This window comes from Arachis ipaensis, chromosome B10 (genome assembly GCF_059453495.1).
Source record: "Arachis ipaensis isolate K30076 ecotype BB chromosome B10, ASM5945349v1, whole genome shotgun sequence".
NCBI lineage: Eukaryota > Viridiplantae > Streptophyta > Magnoliopsida > Fabales > Fabaceae > Arachis > Arachis ipaensis.
The window spans coordinates 24,162,065-24,178,550 of NC_142435.1; the positions used below are offsets into that span (position 1 = coordinate 24,162,065).

At 34.6% G+C, this 16,486-nt stretch overlaps 1 protein-coding gene and 1 pseudogene across 1 annotated transcript; both read left to right on the forward strand.

Moving 5' to 3' along the window:
- Positions 1 to 2,307: 2,307 nt before the first annotated feature.
- Positions 2,308 to 5,351, forward strand: LOC107620414 (V-type proton ATPase subunit a3-like; annotated as a pseudogene).
- A 7,145-nt stretch (positions 5,352 to 12,496) lies between these two features.
- LOC107621738 (putative mannitol dehydrogenase) lies at positions 12,497 to 14,141 on the forward strand. The gene is made up of 5 exons (XM_016323750.3): positions 12,497 to 12,645; positions 12,723 to 12,836; positions 12,916 to 13,429; positions 13,505 to 13,661; positions 13,735 to 14,141. Exons 1-5 carry the CDS (start codon positions 12,542 to 12,544, stop codon positions 13,944 to 13,946), a joined length of 1,101 nt encoding a protein of 366 aa, XP_016179236.1. The 5' UTR covers positions 12,497 to 12,541; the 3' UTR covers positions 13,947 to 14,141.
- The last annotated feature ends 2,345 nt before the right edge of the window (positions 14,142 to 16,486 follow it).

A 16,486-nucleotide genomic window follows, 5' to 3' on the forward strand; every position in this document is an offset into this window, starting at 1 on the left:
CGAAAAATTCACGTGCTGACAAAAAAAATTATTAATAAAATTATTTTTAAACAATTTAAAAATATGATAAAAAATTAATAAATATTATATTTTTTATAAATAATAAAAAATTATATTTAATAAATAATTTATTCATTTAATCTAAATTATTATTATTTTGTCGATTTTTAGCAAATCAATGGTAGTTCGATTCTAATGGTCTGAGAGCGAAACTTATTCCTCTTTTGCAGGTACTAATTTTCTATAAGTGCATCAAAGTCTCTCGAATTAGACGAGTATTAGAGTAAAGAGTAAATCAAAATTTGTAAAAGAATAAAAAAAGTGAAAAATAAAGCATTTGAAAAGTAAATTAGCTAAAATCGAAAAAAGGTTGCGGTAAAATTTAAAGAAAGCAATAAAGGTGCCTTCGACTAAGTCAAAGGACTTTGGACATGAAAATTAAAGATACTGAAATTTAAATTAAATTCGAAAATTAAACATTGCTTGAAACATAAATTTGCTTGAAGAATAAAGTTTACAGGGAATTTAAATAGAAAATAAAGACATGTGGAAGGAACCCTACAGAAAATTGACTCGAGGCAGACTCAGAAAGTCCTTGAGATATGAGTGTGCGTAAGTAATTTCTGAAGCAAAGTTCCAACTTTATTCCCTAAAACTTTCTAATATTTATAGTTTACTTCTGTAACCGATTATTAATTACAAGGTGTTGTCTTGTATGCGCACTCTCAAGTAATTGTTCCCGCGCTTTTGCTAATAAACGTTACCCATAAATTCCTCACATACTGAAAGTCCTCAACTTCTCCACTCATGTAACCGTTCGATTCACTATTCGAGCAACTATTCGATTTCTCATTCGAATACTTGTTTGACTAGTCCCGCTCGATTTAATAAGGTGTCCAAAATCGAGTTTGTGTCGAGTAACTTCTAACTAATGCCTGCACGTCACTACAAGATTTATATATATTTGTGGGTGTTTTTTAAAGGGGGTTTTTAAAAACCTCCACAATATATTTTATTTGTGACATTTTAATAAACTCCCACAGATTAAAAATGAAACTCCACCGTTATAATTATCAAGTAATTAAAACTCTTTCAATATCCATGAGAACACTCGAACAGAGAACTAAAGAGTCAGAGCTCATCGAAACCCTAAGCTTGTGATAGACATCTCCGCCGCTGCCTCCGCCGCCGCCTCCGCCGCCATGGCCGCCGCTAGAGTTCATCTCCTTTCTGCTTCTGCCATAAAGCCATTGAGATCGAGTCAAGGCATCTCTTTCACCTACGCGTTTCCAAATCTAATCGCGACGCCCAAGCCTTTGAGATCGAGAGAAAGTACCTCTTCGGTCAACTCTCCTCCACCAATGACGCTTATGTTCTCCATCGGCATTCTATCCCTTGTGTACGCTCTTCTTTCCACTCGTTCTCAGTTTCTGGTTCTCCTTCTCTTTTTCCTTTTTATTCGTTTTTGTTGTTTTTCATCCACAAATTCTGAATGCTTTGCTATGTGATATAACATCGTTTCAAATTATAAAGCATTCCAAGTGTTTGATGAATTGTTTATTCTCTTAATTGAAATTCTGATAAATTAATTTGCTAATTTTTGAATTTTGATTTCGTGATACTCTTTTATTTTGATACTAATATTTCGTGATACTGATAAATTGAGATTCAAGTGTGTTCCCTACAGCATTGGGTGTGAATCCAATGATCACTATTCAGGCTATAGCTTATTGCACAGCACAATCTGTTCTTGAAGTTCTTAGAAGGAAAAGGTGTTGATGAATTATATAAAAAAAAAAACTTTTCTCTGCTTCTATATCTCCAGTGGTCTAGAATGAAAATCTTTATTCAAATAACACACGTTGAGAAAAAGAAAATTGTAATAACTTTTAAGAGAGTTGTTCAATCATTCTGAGTGTTTAGTGTATTAGTGTTTATTTTGTCATAACATCTTTTAGTTAAAACTTTTGAGCCTTTAATAGTCAGCTTAAGTTAGTAAAAAGTAGATTTAGACAACCTTCATGTCCTTACATAACACTGAATATTTTTTCTAATCTTATATATTTCAATGGTACATATATACAGTGAGGGAAACTTGACATCTATATCAAATTGAAATTTAAGATGACAGTGATATATTTTTGGACCAGGTTTAGTAAAAATTTGAGAAGACCATAGCAGATTATCTTTGAAGCTCAAAAATACATTTTCAGTATCAATGAACAAGGCAGCCACATGAGTTTAGAATTCAGATCTGATTAATAACATAATTAATAAATTGATTTTATTTAGAAACAACTATGTTGCATGGTGTTTGTTAAATCTCAAATTGGCTCGAGCGCCGCCTCCATATTCTCGTCTTCAAGTCTGGTATAGCCAAGTCCATCCACCAGCACTACATTAGGTCTTTTTACATCTTTCAACATTTTCCCTCAATTTAGGTTTTTTAAATTTCTAATTATCTATCACTCATGTCTCTTTGTTTTTTTGTGCTTCCTGTAAAGTTTAGAATCTAACTTCCTAAACATTCAAGTAGCTCAAAATTAAAGCCACAGAGGAGGTTGATTGAGCTGGAGGCTTTGGAGAAAGTCATCCATGAAAGAATAGGTTTGTTGTCTGTCATATAGCTCAAAATCTTACATATGTCAATTTCTAAGGTAATTGTCTTGCAAATAAGTATCTGCATAAATTTGCTGCTACTGACTGTGTAACCTTGTTGTATTGATCGATCATTTGGAGGTTGTTATGTGCTCTGAAACTTTTTCCACTCACTTTAATTTTCTGTTTAAGAAATGTATTCCATGTAATGAAACTTCTCTTCAAGGCTAGGTTAAACTTAAAGAACTTGAAGCTGATCTGCTTGAGAATAAGGCAAATAATGAGAAGTTACAACACACCTACAACGAGCTGGTAGAATATAAGCTTGTTTTGGAGAAGGTAAGGGTTGCTAAGTACAACAATAATAGCTACAAATTGCCATCACCAAATTTGATAGGTTCTTCTGTTTTTGAATTATATGCATATTGTAAGTATAGATGGAAACATTATGCTTAGGCTCTTTTTTATCCTAGGTTGAATAAGGCTACTGATAGCAAAAGCAGGACTGTATTTTTGTTTATCATTTCAGGTTGGTGAATTTTTCTCTTCAGCTCAAAACAGTGCTGTAGCTCAGCAGAGGGAGCATGATGTCCAAACAACTGTTAAAGGGTCGATTGACAGCCCATTATTACTAGAACAAGTATCCTATATACCTTTACATATTCAGATTATTACTTTCGTGTTCTGTTCTAATTCTCTTGCTGGTGACACTTGAAAAATTATGTTCTGTAGGAGACAACAGCGTTTTCGGCTAAGCAGGTTAAGCTGGGTTTTATCAGTGGTCTTGTTCCGAGAGAAAAATCAATTTCTTTTGAAAGAATCTTGTTTCGTGCTACAAGGGGGAATGTATTTATGAAGCAAGCCGTGATTGATAAACCTGTGCTCGATCCAATATCAGGAGAGAAGGTTATTCTAAAATATTAAGTTTAAATCTATAGTCTCCTGTAGAAGTTCAAATATATAGTTTGCACGCAAGAGCATTATTACACGTCTTCCTTTTATCCTTTACCACTATAATGCTCAAGATTTTGGTATATTTCTATCTGATATTATCTTTTCCTTCTTCTGATTTGGGCAATTCATTCTTATATTGTCATTGGTTCTTTCTACTTTCTTAATCGGAGTTAGATAATAAAATCTTGACTGTAATCTTACAGGTTGATAAAAATGTATTTGTTGTATTTTATTTTGGGGAGAGAGTTAAAAGTAAAATTCTGAAAATATGTGATGCTTTTGGAGCAAATCGCTATCCTTTCTCAGATGACTTGGGGAAACAATTTCATATGATAAGAGAGGTACATTACTTATTGCCAAGTTGCGTATTTGTTAGAGAAAATTGACTTATGAAATTCGTTCATGCTCTTCATAGCCTGACAGTGGATAAGCCACTTATAATAATTATTGTACATTACAAACTTGTCAGGTGTCAGGAAAACTTTCAGAGTTGAAGACTACCATCGATGTAGGATTGCTTCATTGGAACACCTTAGTCTATTGGACATCAGTATGAGCAGTGGAGCCTTCTGGTTTGCTAACAGCTTTGTTTTAGTATTTCCGATGATATTATCTCTGCTGAAAAAGACACATAAACTAGTATTTTTTCTGCTTTCAGTTTTGCTGCGAAGTACCAAGCTTCTGCGTTTAATTAATTTTCATTCCGACGCTGATATTTCCTTTATTATGTTTTAATTGATAGTTGAGGAGGGAAAAAGCCATTTATCACACCCTAAATATGCTTAGCTTTAATGTGACGAGAAAATGTCTCCTTGCAGAAGGTTGGTGTCCTGTTTTTGCGACAAGTCAGGTTTGCTCTTGAACTAGGAATTTAATTCTGATATAAAGTGCATAAGCTTATATGGATTGCAACTTTACATTTGCTCTTGAACTAGGGATTGTAACTCCTAGGTTGGAGCCATATTTCAGGTTCTCCATACCAAGGAATCACCGTCGACCTATTTTTACACAAACAAATTTACTTCTTCTTTTCAATAAATTGTAGATGCTTATGGGTGAGTTACACAGGGCTTAGCATATCCTTTCCAATGAGCTTTATATTGATCAAACCAGCACTTCTAATAATAACTTTGTATCGATAAATTTTCTGGTCTATTGCTACTACTTTCTTTATTTGCTTATTTGCCTCCTGATGTATTGATAGTCATGGAACTAAAATCACCAGTTGCTAATACCTGACAGAGTTGCCAAGTGCCAGGAGGCAAATCCCGGTGTATACACAATCATCACCTTTCCGTTCCTTTTCGCTATCATGTTTGGTGATTGGGGCCATGGCATATGCATATTGCTGGCTTCTTTGTACCTCGTAATCAGAGAGAAAAAGTATTCGAGTCAGGTACTCAACTCATCGATTTTTGTATTCATGATGATTGCTTCCTCGTCCTCATTTTCCATGCTTGCATTAATTTTTTCTTGTTGATGTCAACGGCAGAAACTTGGAAACATCATGCAAATGGCATTTGGTGAACGCTATGTTATTGTGATGATGGAAATCTTCTCAATCTACACTGGCTTCATATACAATGAATTCTTCTCTATTCCGTTTGCTATATTTGCACCATCTGCCTATGCATGCCGTGATCCATCATGCAGGTGGTTGTCAGTACAATTTATTGAACTTATTTTTTTTCTTCTATGCTAATTGGTCACAGTATATGTATTTTAGTATTATTATTAGAATATATAAAATTTTAAATAAATACATGTTCAATTTTTATGATGCTGGTAGGAAAATGTAAAGAATTTCCTTATCTTGGATTTGCTGTTTTATGATACTTTTGCACATTTACTTTGGTTCAAGATTTTGCTTCTTCTATTCACTTGTACAAAAAATAAAAAGTACTCTTTCTGCTACATGATCCTTTATTTTTAGTTTTAATTTGGATCAGAATAGAATAGAGCTATTCCCTCTTTCTTACTTCTCGCCATATGCTCACAGTACATCTAGTGTAGTGAGTAGTATAATAGTAGACAGGATAAACCATAATTTTAGTTTGCTTGCTTTAAATGACATTCACTAGCAGAAAAGATTAGACTCTACTTTATCAGTGTCAACAGAAAGAGATAATAATAATAATAATAATAATAATAATAATAATAATAATAATAATAATAATAATAAAAACCACTGCTCCTTATGCATGTCTTGTTTCCTAGCAAGTACGTGTATTAGTTATCGATCTACAACCTACCTATATATAATCAATAGCTACCTTCTGTTTATGCTTAGTACAAGTACAATTACTTAGTTAATTAAAGCCCTTCTTCTTCTACCTTATTTCCTATCCTCTTATTCCTGTTTTAGTGTCTTCTTTTATTGTTTAATTTAATGGATCATATTATCCTTCAATTTCTTGACAGATAATAATTATAATTGAAGTGGGTACTGATTTTTCTCTCACCAGTTTCTTGCTATTGCTTTTGAACAAGCACTTGTTGAGGTAAGATAATAATTATATCCTATTTTGGTTTAAATATGTTAGAAGTCTATTATAGATTTATAGTTTATCATGTTAGAAGTCTCATATATATATATATATATATTTTCAGTTTCTGAAGTGTTTCAGGTTGTTTGTGCAGTTTGTGACACTAAGCAGCCGATAAGTATTTTTCTTCCAACTTATTTCTTGGAGATGGACTAGACTGAATTTGATGCATGATTCCAGCTTGGGATTGTTAATATTCTTGCTTTCTCAATGATGCTGAATGTTTTTTTAATCAATCTGCAGATAGGAAAACAACAGTTTCATTGTGATGATTGCGGAATCTGTAGGTGTGGTTCACTTAGCTGTGTTTGAGTAGATCCATCTCTTATGTCACCTGAGTTTATGACATACAAGCTAACTTTTTATGATCTAATTTGGAAACAGGGTTGGTGGTCAAGAGAATTATTTCCACTGCGAGAAGTGTGGTATGCATTCATCATTCAACCAACATTGTGCATTTTTTTCCCTTTTGTTTGTTTTTCCTATGCTTGTCTATACTTTGTTTTTCTTTCTTACTTTGAAAAATAAATTACTGTAAACACTTTAGTAAGGCTATATATGGTGATCAACATTTTATAATCTGCAGGGTCATGCTATTCAGTTACACTGCGTGACAATCATGTGTGTGGAGAACTCCATGGACATGTGCATTACTGGTTCTGTTATTGCAATTATGTAGTTAGATGATATTGAAACATTGAAGTTGTTCTATTTTATTTTTTAATGAAAAATAATAATAGTTATGTAGAACAATATTATATGTAATTATATTTAGAACTATTGACATTAAGAACTTTTATATATAGTTACATTGTCTTAAATTGAGGAATTATTATTTTTTTAGTGTCATTGAGAAATTATTGTGCTATAAAAGATTTAGTTTTTAAATTTTAATATTAAAAAATAATTTTTTATTTGAGTAGTGTGTAAATGAGATGGAATTAATAAATGTTTTAAAATTAAAAATAAATAAATAATTAAAAGGTTTGTGGAAGTTTAAAAATCCCACAAAATAGGTAATTTTTGTTAAACTAGAAAATCAATTTGTGGGGATTTTAAACTGCCACAAAAGTGTTTTATAACCCCCACAAAAGTCCACTATAAAACCTCCACCAAACACACACAAAACCCCCCACTGAATAGATAGTAGAGGTTTATAAAAACCCCCACAAAAGATCTCGTGGCACCTCAAATTTTGGGGGTTTTAGAAACCCCCCAAAAACCATTCAATGGGGGTTATAAACCTCCACAAATAGAAAAAAAAAACCTCCACAAATAAACAAAATTCTTGTAGTGCGTGTACCTTTTTGACATCTGCTTCCATCCCAATCATTTCTCCAATATTTCGATTTAGCTCATCTTAGTCGAAAAATATTTTCGACTAACAAATTGCCCCCTTGGATTAATATGTTTGTCTTCGAAATCATTTTTTGGAAGATGAAACACTTAATAATTTATGAAAGTTATTAAACTTTGATAAATTATAATATCTTAGCATGAAAAAATAGATTATTATTGAGATGATGTGGTACATCAACTATAGCTTTATTAAATATAGTAATAGAATATAGGGTTCAGTTCAATTAATAAGAGAAGAGAAGCAGCAGCTATAGCAAGAAACGGTAGTACGTAGCAGTAGTAAGTAGGTGATAGGTAGGTAGAGGTAGAGATGGAGGATAGTAGAAGAAGTAGTAGGAGTAGGAGTAGGAGGGGGAAAAAAAGTGATGAAGGGAATTGAAGAAGTAGGAAGACAGAAACAAATAGAGGCAGCAGCAGCAACATAATACAGGCACTACTGCCAACACCTTGTCTATTTCCTTCTTTGAAACGTCCCTTTTCCACCAAAAGATTCATTAACTTCACTTTTCTTTCCACAACCCCATTTACTTGTTAAGCCATCAATTATAGGGTTAAGTATTGAAATCGTCCCTAAGGTAAGTGGCGAAAATCAAATTCGTCCCCGATGTTTTTTTGCTATTAAAATCATCCCGAACGTTCAGAAACACTTTAAAATCATCCTTTCCCAAATTTTTGGACAAAAATACCCTTGACTATTAATAAAAAAAAAAGCCCTACCCCCACCCTCACCCATCAGCATCTCTTCGCTTCTCTCCCCCCCCCCAACCCCCCAATTTCCCTTCCTCCTACACCCACCCCCAAATCCCATCCCATCCCATCCCATCATCATCATCATCATCATCAGTTCCCACTCCCTCACCCCCTTCACCGTCGCCCCCTCACCCCTTCACCGCCGCCGCCTCACCCCCTCACCGCCGCCGCCCCTGCGTCCAACCCGCCGCCGCTCCGCGTCCAACCCTCCTGCCGCACCGTGGGTCCAACCCCCCGCACCGCACCGCACCACCGCTTCTTCTTCTTTTTTTTCTTTTTCTTCTGTGAACTGAATTTGTTGAATCTGTGGACTGAATTTTTTATAAAATTTGTTGTGCATGTTTGAATTTTCTGTTGATGATGATGATGATGATGAACATGAAGAGAGGGGCATGAGAAAGGGGGTGGGGGAGGAGGTATTACAGTGAGGGGGTGAGGGAGTGGGTGAGGGGGAGGTGGTGAGGGGTAGGAGTGAGGGATGGGGGTTACAGTGAAGGGATGAGGGAGTGGGTGAGGGGGTGGAGGATTACAGTGAGGGGGTGAGGGAGTGGGTGAAGGGGAGGCGGTGAGAGATAGGGGGTGAGGGGGTGGAGGGTTACAGTGAGAGGGTAAGGGAGTGGATGAGGGGTAGGGGTGAGGGGGTGGAGGATTACAGTGAGGGGGAGGCGGTGAGGGGTAGGGGTGGAGGGTTACAGTGAGGGGGTGAGAGGTGGGGGATGAGGGGGTGGAGGGGGTGAGGGTTGGGGGTTTACGGTGAGGGAGTGGGTGAGGGGTGGGGGATTACCGGAGTGGGGTTAAGGTGTTGGTGTTTGTGTTTGTGTTTGTGTCTGTGGTGGTGGTGGTGGTAGTGGTGGTGAAGGTGAAGAGGAGAATGATGATGATGAGGGTATTTTGGTCCAAAAATTTGGGAAAGGATGATTTTAAAGTGTTTCTGAACGTTCGGGATGATTTTAATAACAAAAAAAGGTCGGGGACGAATTTGATTTTCGCCACTTACCTTGTGGACGATTTCAGTACTTAACCCTTAATTATATTATTATATCACATTACATATTGATTATTAACTCTAGTTACTTATGGTGGTTTATACTCCCAAAAGAAATTAAAGAAAGAGAGAGCTAGTTAGTGATTGCAGAGAACTGATAGCTTTTGGGGCAGCACTGCCACTGATTCATCATCAATCGACGATACATACGGATATGGCCCCAGCGGCGATGCTTTGCAACTTAATTGAACAACATTTTTGGCTTAGGAACCTGCCTCAAATACGTAAACTTGGTAACATGACGTCTGCTCTTTTATTTTATACATTTCTCAAGCTCAACTAGTTATTAATCCACATGCAATTGTTTACGGTTACTTGTTAAATTTATTCGGTGAGGAGAATTAATAATTTCCGATCCAGTGTGACTGTGTGACTAAAATATGAAAAGCATAATTTAATTACTCGTTTTCCTGGAAAAAGCTGAGTAGTCTACATATCCAAACAAGCATTGTTGTTACTTTATGATCCGTTGTACAATGTTGTCTTTGTTAAGATAGAGCCTTTAGTTTTTCAAATCTCATATATATGGGATCATTTTAAGGATAAAGCGGTTTTGTCCCCATGTAATCCGTTCTATTTACTTGACATTGTATGTATGTATTTCATACAATAATGTAATCCATTATTCTATAAGAGGATACTTTTAACGGTCATGATCGATCAACCACTTGATTTGATTATTTTATTTGTTTGTCTTGTTATAGCAGCATGGATTCTATATGCATGTATTATCACAAGCTAAGTTTCTCTGATTGCCGTCCAAAAGGGACTACTTATGTTTATGTATGTGTGTGTAGAACAATAGTAATATTAATTTGAGTCAATTATTAGCAAGTTAGGGAGTTCTTGGAAGCACGCACCGACCACGTGTATAGCAGAGAGAGAAACACGTGAGAGAGGGTGGCCGGATTCCCGTGAGACCAAACCAAAAACCATGCTATAATGGAACCCCAAGCGTTACGTTTCACCCACCTACCGTCTTCTACTTCTTCAACCAAGCCAAGCTAAATTTCATCTTCCTTTACTTCAATGGGTTACTATTCCTTCTTATCTGTTAATAATTAGAATACTTTATTATAAATATTCAACTTATATTATTCATACTTTATATCACTTCTCCAAGTAGAAACAATGATGAATTTAGGTAAACCCAAGATGAAACTTGACCAAAAATTACCTCCATCAAGCACATTCATATCCGCTTAATTATTCGGTAATATTATAGGGAGAAAAAAAACACACCGAATTTATTTTATTACTTTTAATTAATTTTTTTATTATTAAACATTTTTATAATTATTTAAGGATTTGATAACATTAAAGAGATAAAAAAAATAGTTGATGATTTGTCTTATTTGATATTCATTAATTATTGTAATAATTAATGAATATTAAGTAAGACAAGTTCTAATTATTTTTTGTTAATTTTTTCGTTATCAAATATTTCTGTTAAAAATTTTGCTAACTTATATCCTAAAAGTAGGATGCTCATGCCAATGAGTTATAGCTCAAATGGCATAGTCTCCCCATACTCAATTAAGAGGTTGCGGGTTCGAGTCTTCTATCTTTGATAAAAAAAAAAGTAGGATGCTCATGACCTGGTTGGACTCAAAGATCTGGTCTAGATCAGACTATTTTACGATTAATTTGGTCTAATTTCGTTGCGATTCGGTTAGACTCGAGATTTCAATAAATGACCTGACTAATTTATTAAATCGAGTTTGGATTGAAATTATGTCACTCGGACCAAGTCCATTGAACTCACATAAAAAAAATATGCACTTTGTTTTTATGAGAGTTTAAATATACATTTTGGTGTGTAATTGACTTTATTATTATTATTATTATTATTATTATAAAATTTTAAATTATTATTATTAGATTCTAATTATTATGTGAATATTGCAATCTTATAAAATAATTGTTTTCAAATATTTAGAGGTTTAAAAGTTGTAGGATTCAAATTTTGGTAATGGTGTTGTGATGCACTATAAAAAAGTATATATTTTTTAAATTAATTTCAATTTTACTAATTTATTTTTAATCAAATTTATTAAATTAGAAATAGATAAAAAAAACTATAAAATTAGAATTTTTGGATAAATTTAAATTCTAATATGAATATCAACTTCTCAGTAGTAAGTAAATTTTTTTTTTCTTTATAAATCATAATAATTTGTTAGTATAAAATTTATCAAGACCCGAATTTTATTCGATTTAGATCCAATTTCAGTGTAACTAAAAGATAATGTGATTTTATCAAATCTAGAGTCGAGTAAAGATCTCAAAATAGTCCCGGTTATTATTTAGGAACGGATATGAATCAAAGCCAACCCAGCTTTAACCGATCCATGTGCATCCCTATCTAAAAACATAAAGTAGGAATATTATTAAAAAAAAAATTTATAAGTTATTAAAAAAGTAAATATTTTTATATTTTTAGTACATTAAATATATGACAAATATTAAAAAATTTCTGTTATTATATTTTTAAAATATATCTTCGAAATACAAATTAATTAAATTCAATTAAAAAATTAAAATTAATTACAAAATTATTAATTTTTTGGTGACCATGCCCTGAAAAAATTACCGTTGACCGGCCATATTCTTCAGGTCTATCTAACTTTTATGGATTTCCTTTTTTCTATTACTATATGTAGTAATTTATTGATTTAATTAATCCATTAAAGGCTTAAAGCCAATGGAATGTCAGAGACAAAATCCAGAGGCCTAGTTTCCCTACGCCAAGTATTAAGGTTCGTCAAATGCTTTCACTTCTGATCTGAAAAATGAGATTGACTGAATGTCAAAAACAAAATAGAATAAAATATAGACGTAAAAAATAGAAAAAAGATTATGGTAGGCAGCTACATACCGTGCCTGCTACTGCATCAACATTCAGATATCTTCACTGCCAAGCCTCAACCGATAATGCTATTACCGAGCAGACTAGTAATTTGCTTTCAGAGTTATGCTTTTTAAATGTACGATTTATTTTTAATAAAAAATTATGTGATAAAAAATAAATATTTATCTTCTTTAAACGCCTGATTCTAATTTGTGACATTTTAGACTTTTAGTGTGCATAGTCAAAGTAGAAAAATCAAGAATTGAAGCTCCTCGTTGAAACGTAAACGCTCAACGGTAAACGCCGTCCGTGGCGATAATACTGTTTCCCTGTGCAGTTTTCTTGCTCTAAACGTCAAGACCCCACCAATACATATATATAACATGCTCTACTCTGTTCTACGTACTAACTAATTCAATACATTACGTGTTATTAGAAATGTCCCAAGAAGGTTTAACAGAAGAAAAGGAAGCAATGCGTGCCTATGGATGGGCTGCAAGAGATTCATCGGGAATTCTCTCCCCTTTACATTTCACCAGACGGTATCCACCTACCTAACATTGAAAATATAATTGTCACATGGACTTTAATTTTCTGATCTGAAATTGTTTTGTTCAAGGGCAAATGGTGATACAGATATCACCATTAAGATACTCTACTGCGGGATTTGCCACTCCGATTTTCATATGCTGAAGAATGATCATGGCATAAGCATCTATCCCTTAGTCCCCGGGTATGTAAGCCTTTAATACCAAAAAAATATTATTTACTTTTTATAACATATAGTCGTAATTTACTGTATTATTATTCAGGCATGAGATTGTGGGGGAAGTGACAAAGGTGGGAAGACGAGTTACAAAATTCAGGGTTGGTGACGTGGCTGGAGTGGGTGGCATTGTGGGCACGTGCGGCACGTGTTCCAACTGCACACAGGGCTTGGAAACTTACTGCCCCAAAATGATTCTAACCTCTAGCTCACACTACCATGATGGATCAATAACCTATGGAGGCTTCTCTGATAATTTTGTTGTTGATGAGCACTTTGCCGTCACAATTCCCGAATCTATGCCTCTGCATGCCACAGCCCCTTTGTTGTGTGCTGGAATCACTGTTTACAGCCCCATGTTGCACCACGGGCTCTGCAGGCCCGGTCAGCACTTGGGTGTGGTGGGCCTTGGTGGGCTCGGCCATCTGGCTGTTAAGTTTGCCAAGGCTTTTGGTATGAAGGTCACTGTTATAAGCACTTCTTCCCGGAAGAAGGAGGAAGCGATTAAGCGTCTTGGTGTGGATGCCTTCTTGCTTAGTCATCAGCAACAACAATTGCAAGTAAAATTAAAGTAGCACAACTTTATTTCTTAATTTATTGATCAATATGATTTTATTAAATTGAATCTTAATTAGGATGCGAGCGGGACAATGGATGGGATCATTGACACGGTTTCAGCACCTCATTCTGTGGACCCTTTAGTTGGTTTATTGAAGACAGGAGGCAATTTGGTATTGGTGGGTGCACCTGCAGCCTCATCTCCTGAATTACCGTCTCTGCCACTCATTATGGGTAAGCCTTGCTATACCTAGCTAGCTAGTATCTGTAATAATAATAATAATTAGTATTTGTTTTTATTTAATAGGGAGGAAGTCAATAAGTGGGAGTGCAGGTGGAGGAATGAGAGAGACACAAGAGATGATTGAATTTGCGGCAAAGCACAATATTAGTGCAGATGTGGAAGTTATTCCCATGGATTATGTGAACACTGCTATGGGTAGACTTGTCAACAATGATGTTCAATATCGATTCGTCATTGATGTAGCAAATACTTTGGACACTCCACGCACTAACTAATTAATTAATTCATGCCTACAAATCACGGACTAGATCCAAAATTATATATTTTGACTTAGCTTATACTTTGTAAAATACGTGTGCTCTGTTCTGTGTCTTTACTTTGTAAAATTATATATGTCAAGGTTTTTGAGAACCGAAATAACATCTGGTTGAAATTTTGTAATAATCATGGAATGAAATTTTTGTTATATATATGTCGAGTTGGATTTATTTCGACCTATACCCACGTTATATTTTTTACATTCTTATCCAACTCTAGATTAATAAGATCCTATGACTTTATTTTAGGGTAATTAAACTAAAATCAGTCTTGACTATGCTCCACAATCCACATTCATTTCTTTTTCGACATCTTTACTCTTTATTGTTCGAATTGTAATGTAGTCCTGTATATGGTAAGACTAGAATGTAATTAAGGGTGATAATACTACTCGAACTCATACGTATTCATTTTGTTTTTATCTATTCGGAATGGATAATTACCCGCTCTCGCACCGGAGCGGATTTTAACAGGACGAATTTTTTTGGTGGGATGGGACGGGGTCAGGTTTAGGTTAAACTCGCCTCTACCCACTCAAATATATATAATATATATAAAATAATTAGTAAAATACTCAATAATATTATATTATATTTAAATTTTTACTTTAATTTATGTTATGTATGTAATTATGGTTATATAAATTTTAAAATTTAATTTTATTTGTTAGATTTTAATAATTATAGGGACGTGACAGGTACTCACAGAAGCGGGTTAGGGTTTAGTATTTTACTACGCGAATAGAAGTGGGATAGATTCAATGCGGGCTATTGTAAGGTGGGGTGGAATTGGGTAGGGCAAAAATCCATCCGTACCCGCCTCATTGCCACCCCTAAATATAATTGAACTAGTCAGAAAAATATGACTTCCCTCAATGCAATACTCTAAGAGAATTATAGAGAATTTTCAAAAATTTTAATATAAGAATATTATATTTCTATAAAAGCTGTATTTATAGGATTCAATGTTGATGAGTTTGGAAAACTCTAAATTAATATGTGTGATGACTAAACATTATTAAAATTAATTAATTGCAAAATTATTTAATCTGAATTTTTATTCAATACATTGATGATTATAATTTTGCTGCAGGTTTAATCATGGGCCGGAAATAAATGTATTGTGCTAAGCCCAATTTACACTCAGCCTTGGTTTTAATAACAAAAATAAATGTGGCTGTTTTAATGTTACTTGGGCCCAAATAATTTTCTGATCTAAGCCCAAGTGGGTTACATGCTTTCCACTTGCTTTATGCATGTTCCAAATTTTATCAGGAAAGCAAATGTCATTAATGGGCCAAGATCAAATATTGTTGCTACCAAGCCCAATGTTGATGAATGTTTCCATGCCTTATTCGAATCCATGAAGCAAATGAAATGCCTAAATGCTTTCAACGGATTCCACTTCATTATTTTGAAGGATTTCAAATTTAATTAATACATTGGAAACATAAGAAAAAGAGAGAAGATTGATTTGATAGCTATTATGACACTACACGCTACTCAACAAAGGGAAGTGGGAAACTTGAATTAACTTTTACATTCTCTCTCTTTGTTCATTGATTATTGTTCAAACCCATTGAATATTTTCTCTTTCTTCTCTCTCACAACTCTTTCTCTCTTCGGTCTTTACTCAGAAAATATTGGCAGCCATGGAAGCAAAAGTAAGCTACCGAGATGAAGAGAAAGCAAGCCTAAAGACCATCACAATGATGGCAAGAAAACATACTAAAATAAAAATGAGCTGTGGCTAAGATATTCACCAAATGTGGTTAGATTTGGTGAGGTTATCTTGAGTCTTTCATGCTCAAAATGGAAGAAGAAGATTCGGCCAGCTAGAGGAGATTCTTGAAGCATGGCTTGTCTTCGATTCTGCTCAACCACCACAGGAAGTAGCTAGAGTGGCGAAGTGATGGTTGAAGGCAGAGATTGAAGCAGATGAAGTCATCATCATCATGAAGCATCAAGGGCCAGAATTCCATCTTGGAGAGCAAGCCAAGGATGGAGAGCTCGGATTGATGAAGGGTGATGATCAAGAAAGGACTAGAGGTAATTGCATGTTGGTTAATGCATGGTTATCTCTTCTCTCTCTATGTGGCCGAACCGGTTTTGTTGAAGGAAGAAGAAGTTGGTTCAGTTTTGGCTTCAATAAGTGGAGGCTCCCCTCTTCTATATTAAGGGTGGACAGCCACTGTTTGAAGCAAGGAGAAAAATTGAGAGTGCAAGGCACAGAGTTCTCAGAGCTACCTGAGCTAACAGTTTTCTCTTCTCCTTCAATGTATTCAGTTTTGTATTTTTCTGTTTAATTTTGTCATGTCTTGAGTCTCATGGTAAAAGGCAAACAGTGAGGTTTGTAATGAAAAAGCCATAGAGCGGAAAGAGGCAGAGAGTGCAAAATTAAAAGAAAAAGCCATAGGTGTCTTAGAGTTCCTTTGTTCATCTATGTTGTGTTTCATGATTCTGTGGGAATCCCCTTGTAAGTTGGGTTAGCACTTTAC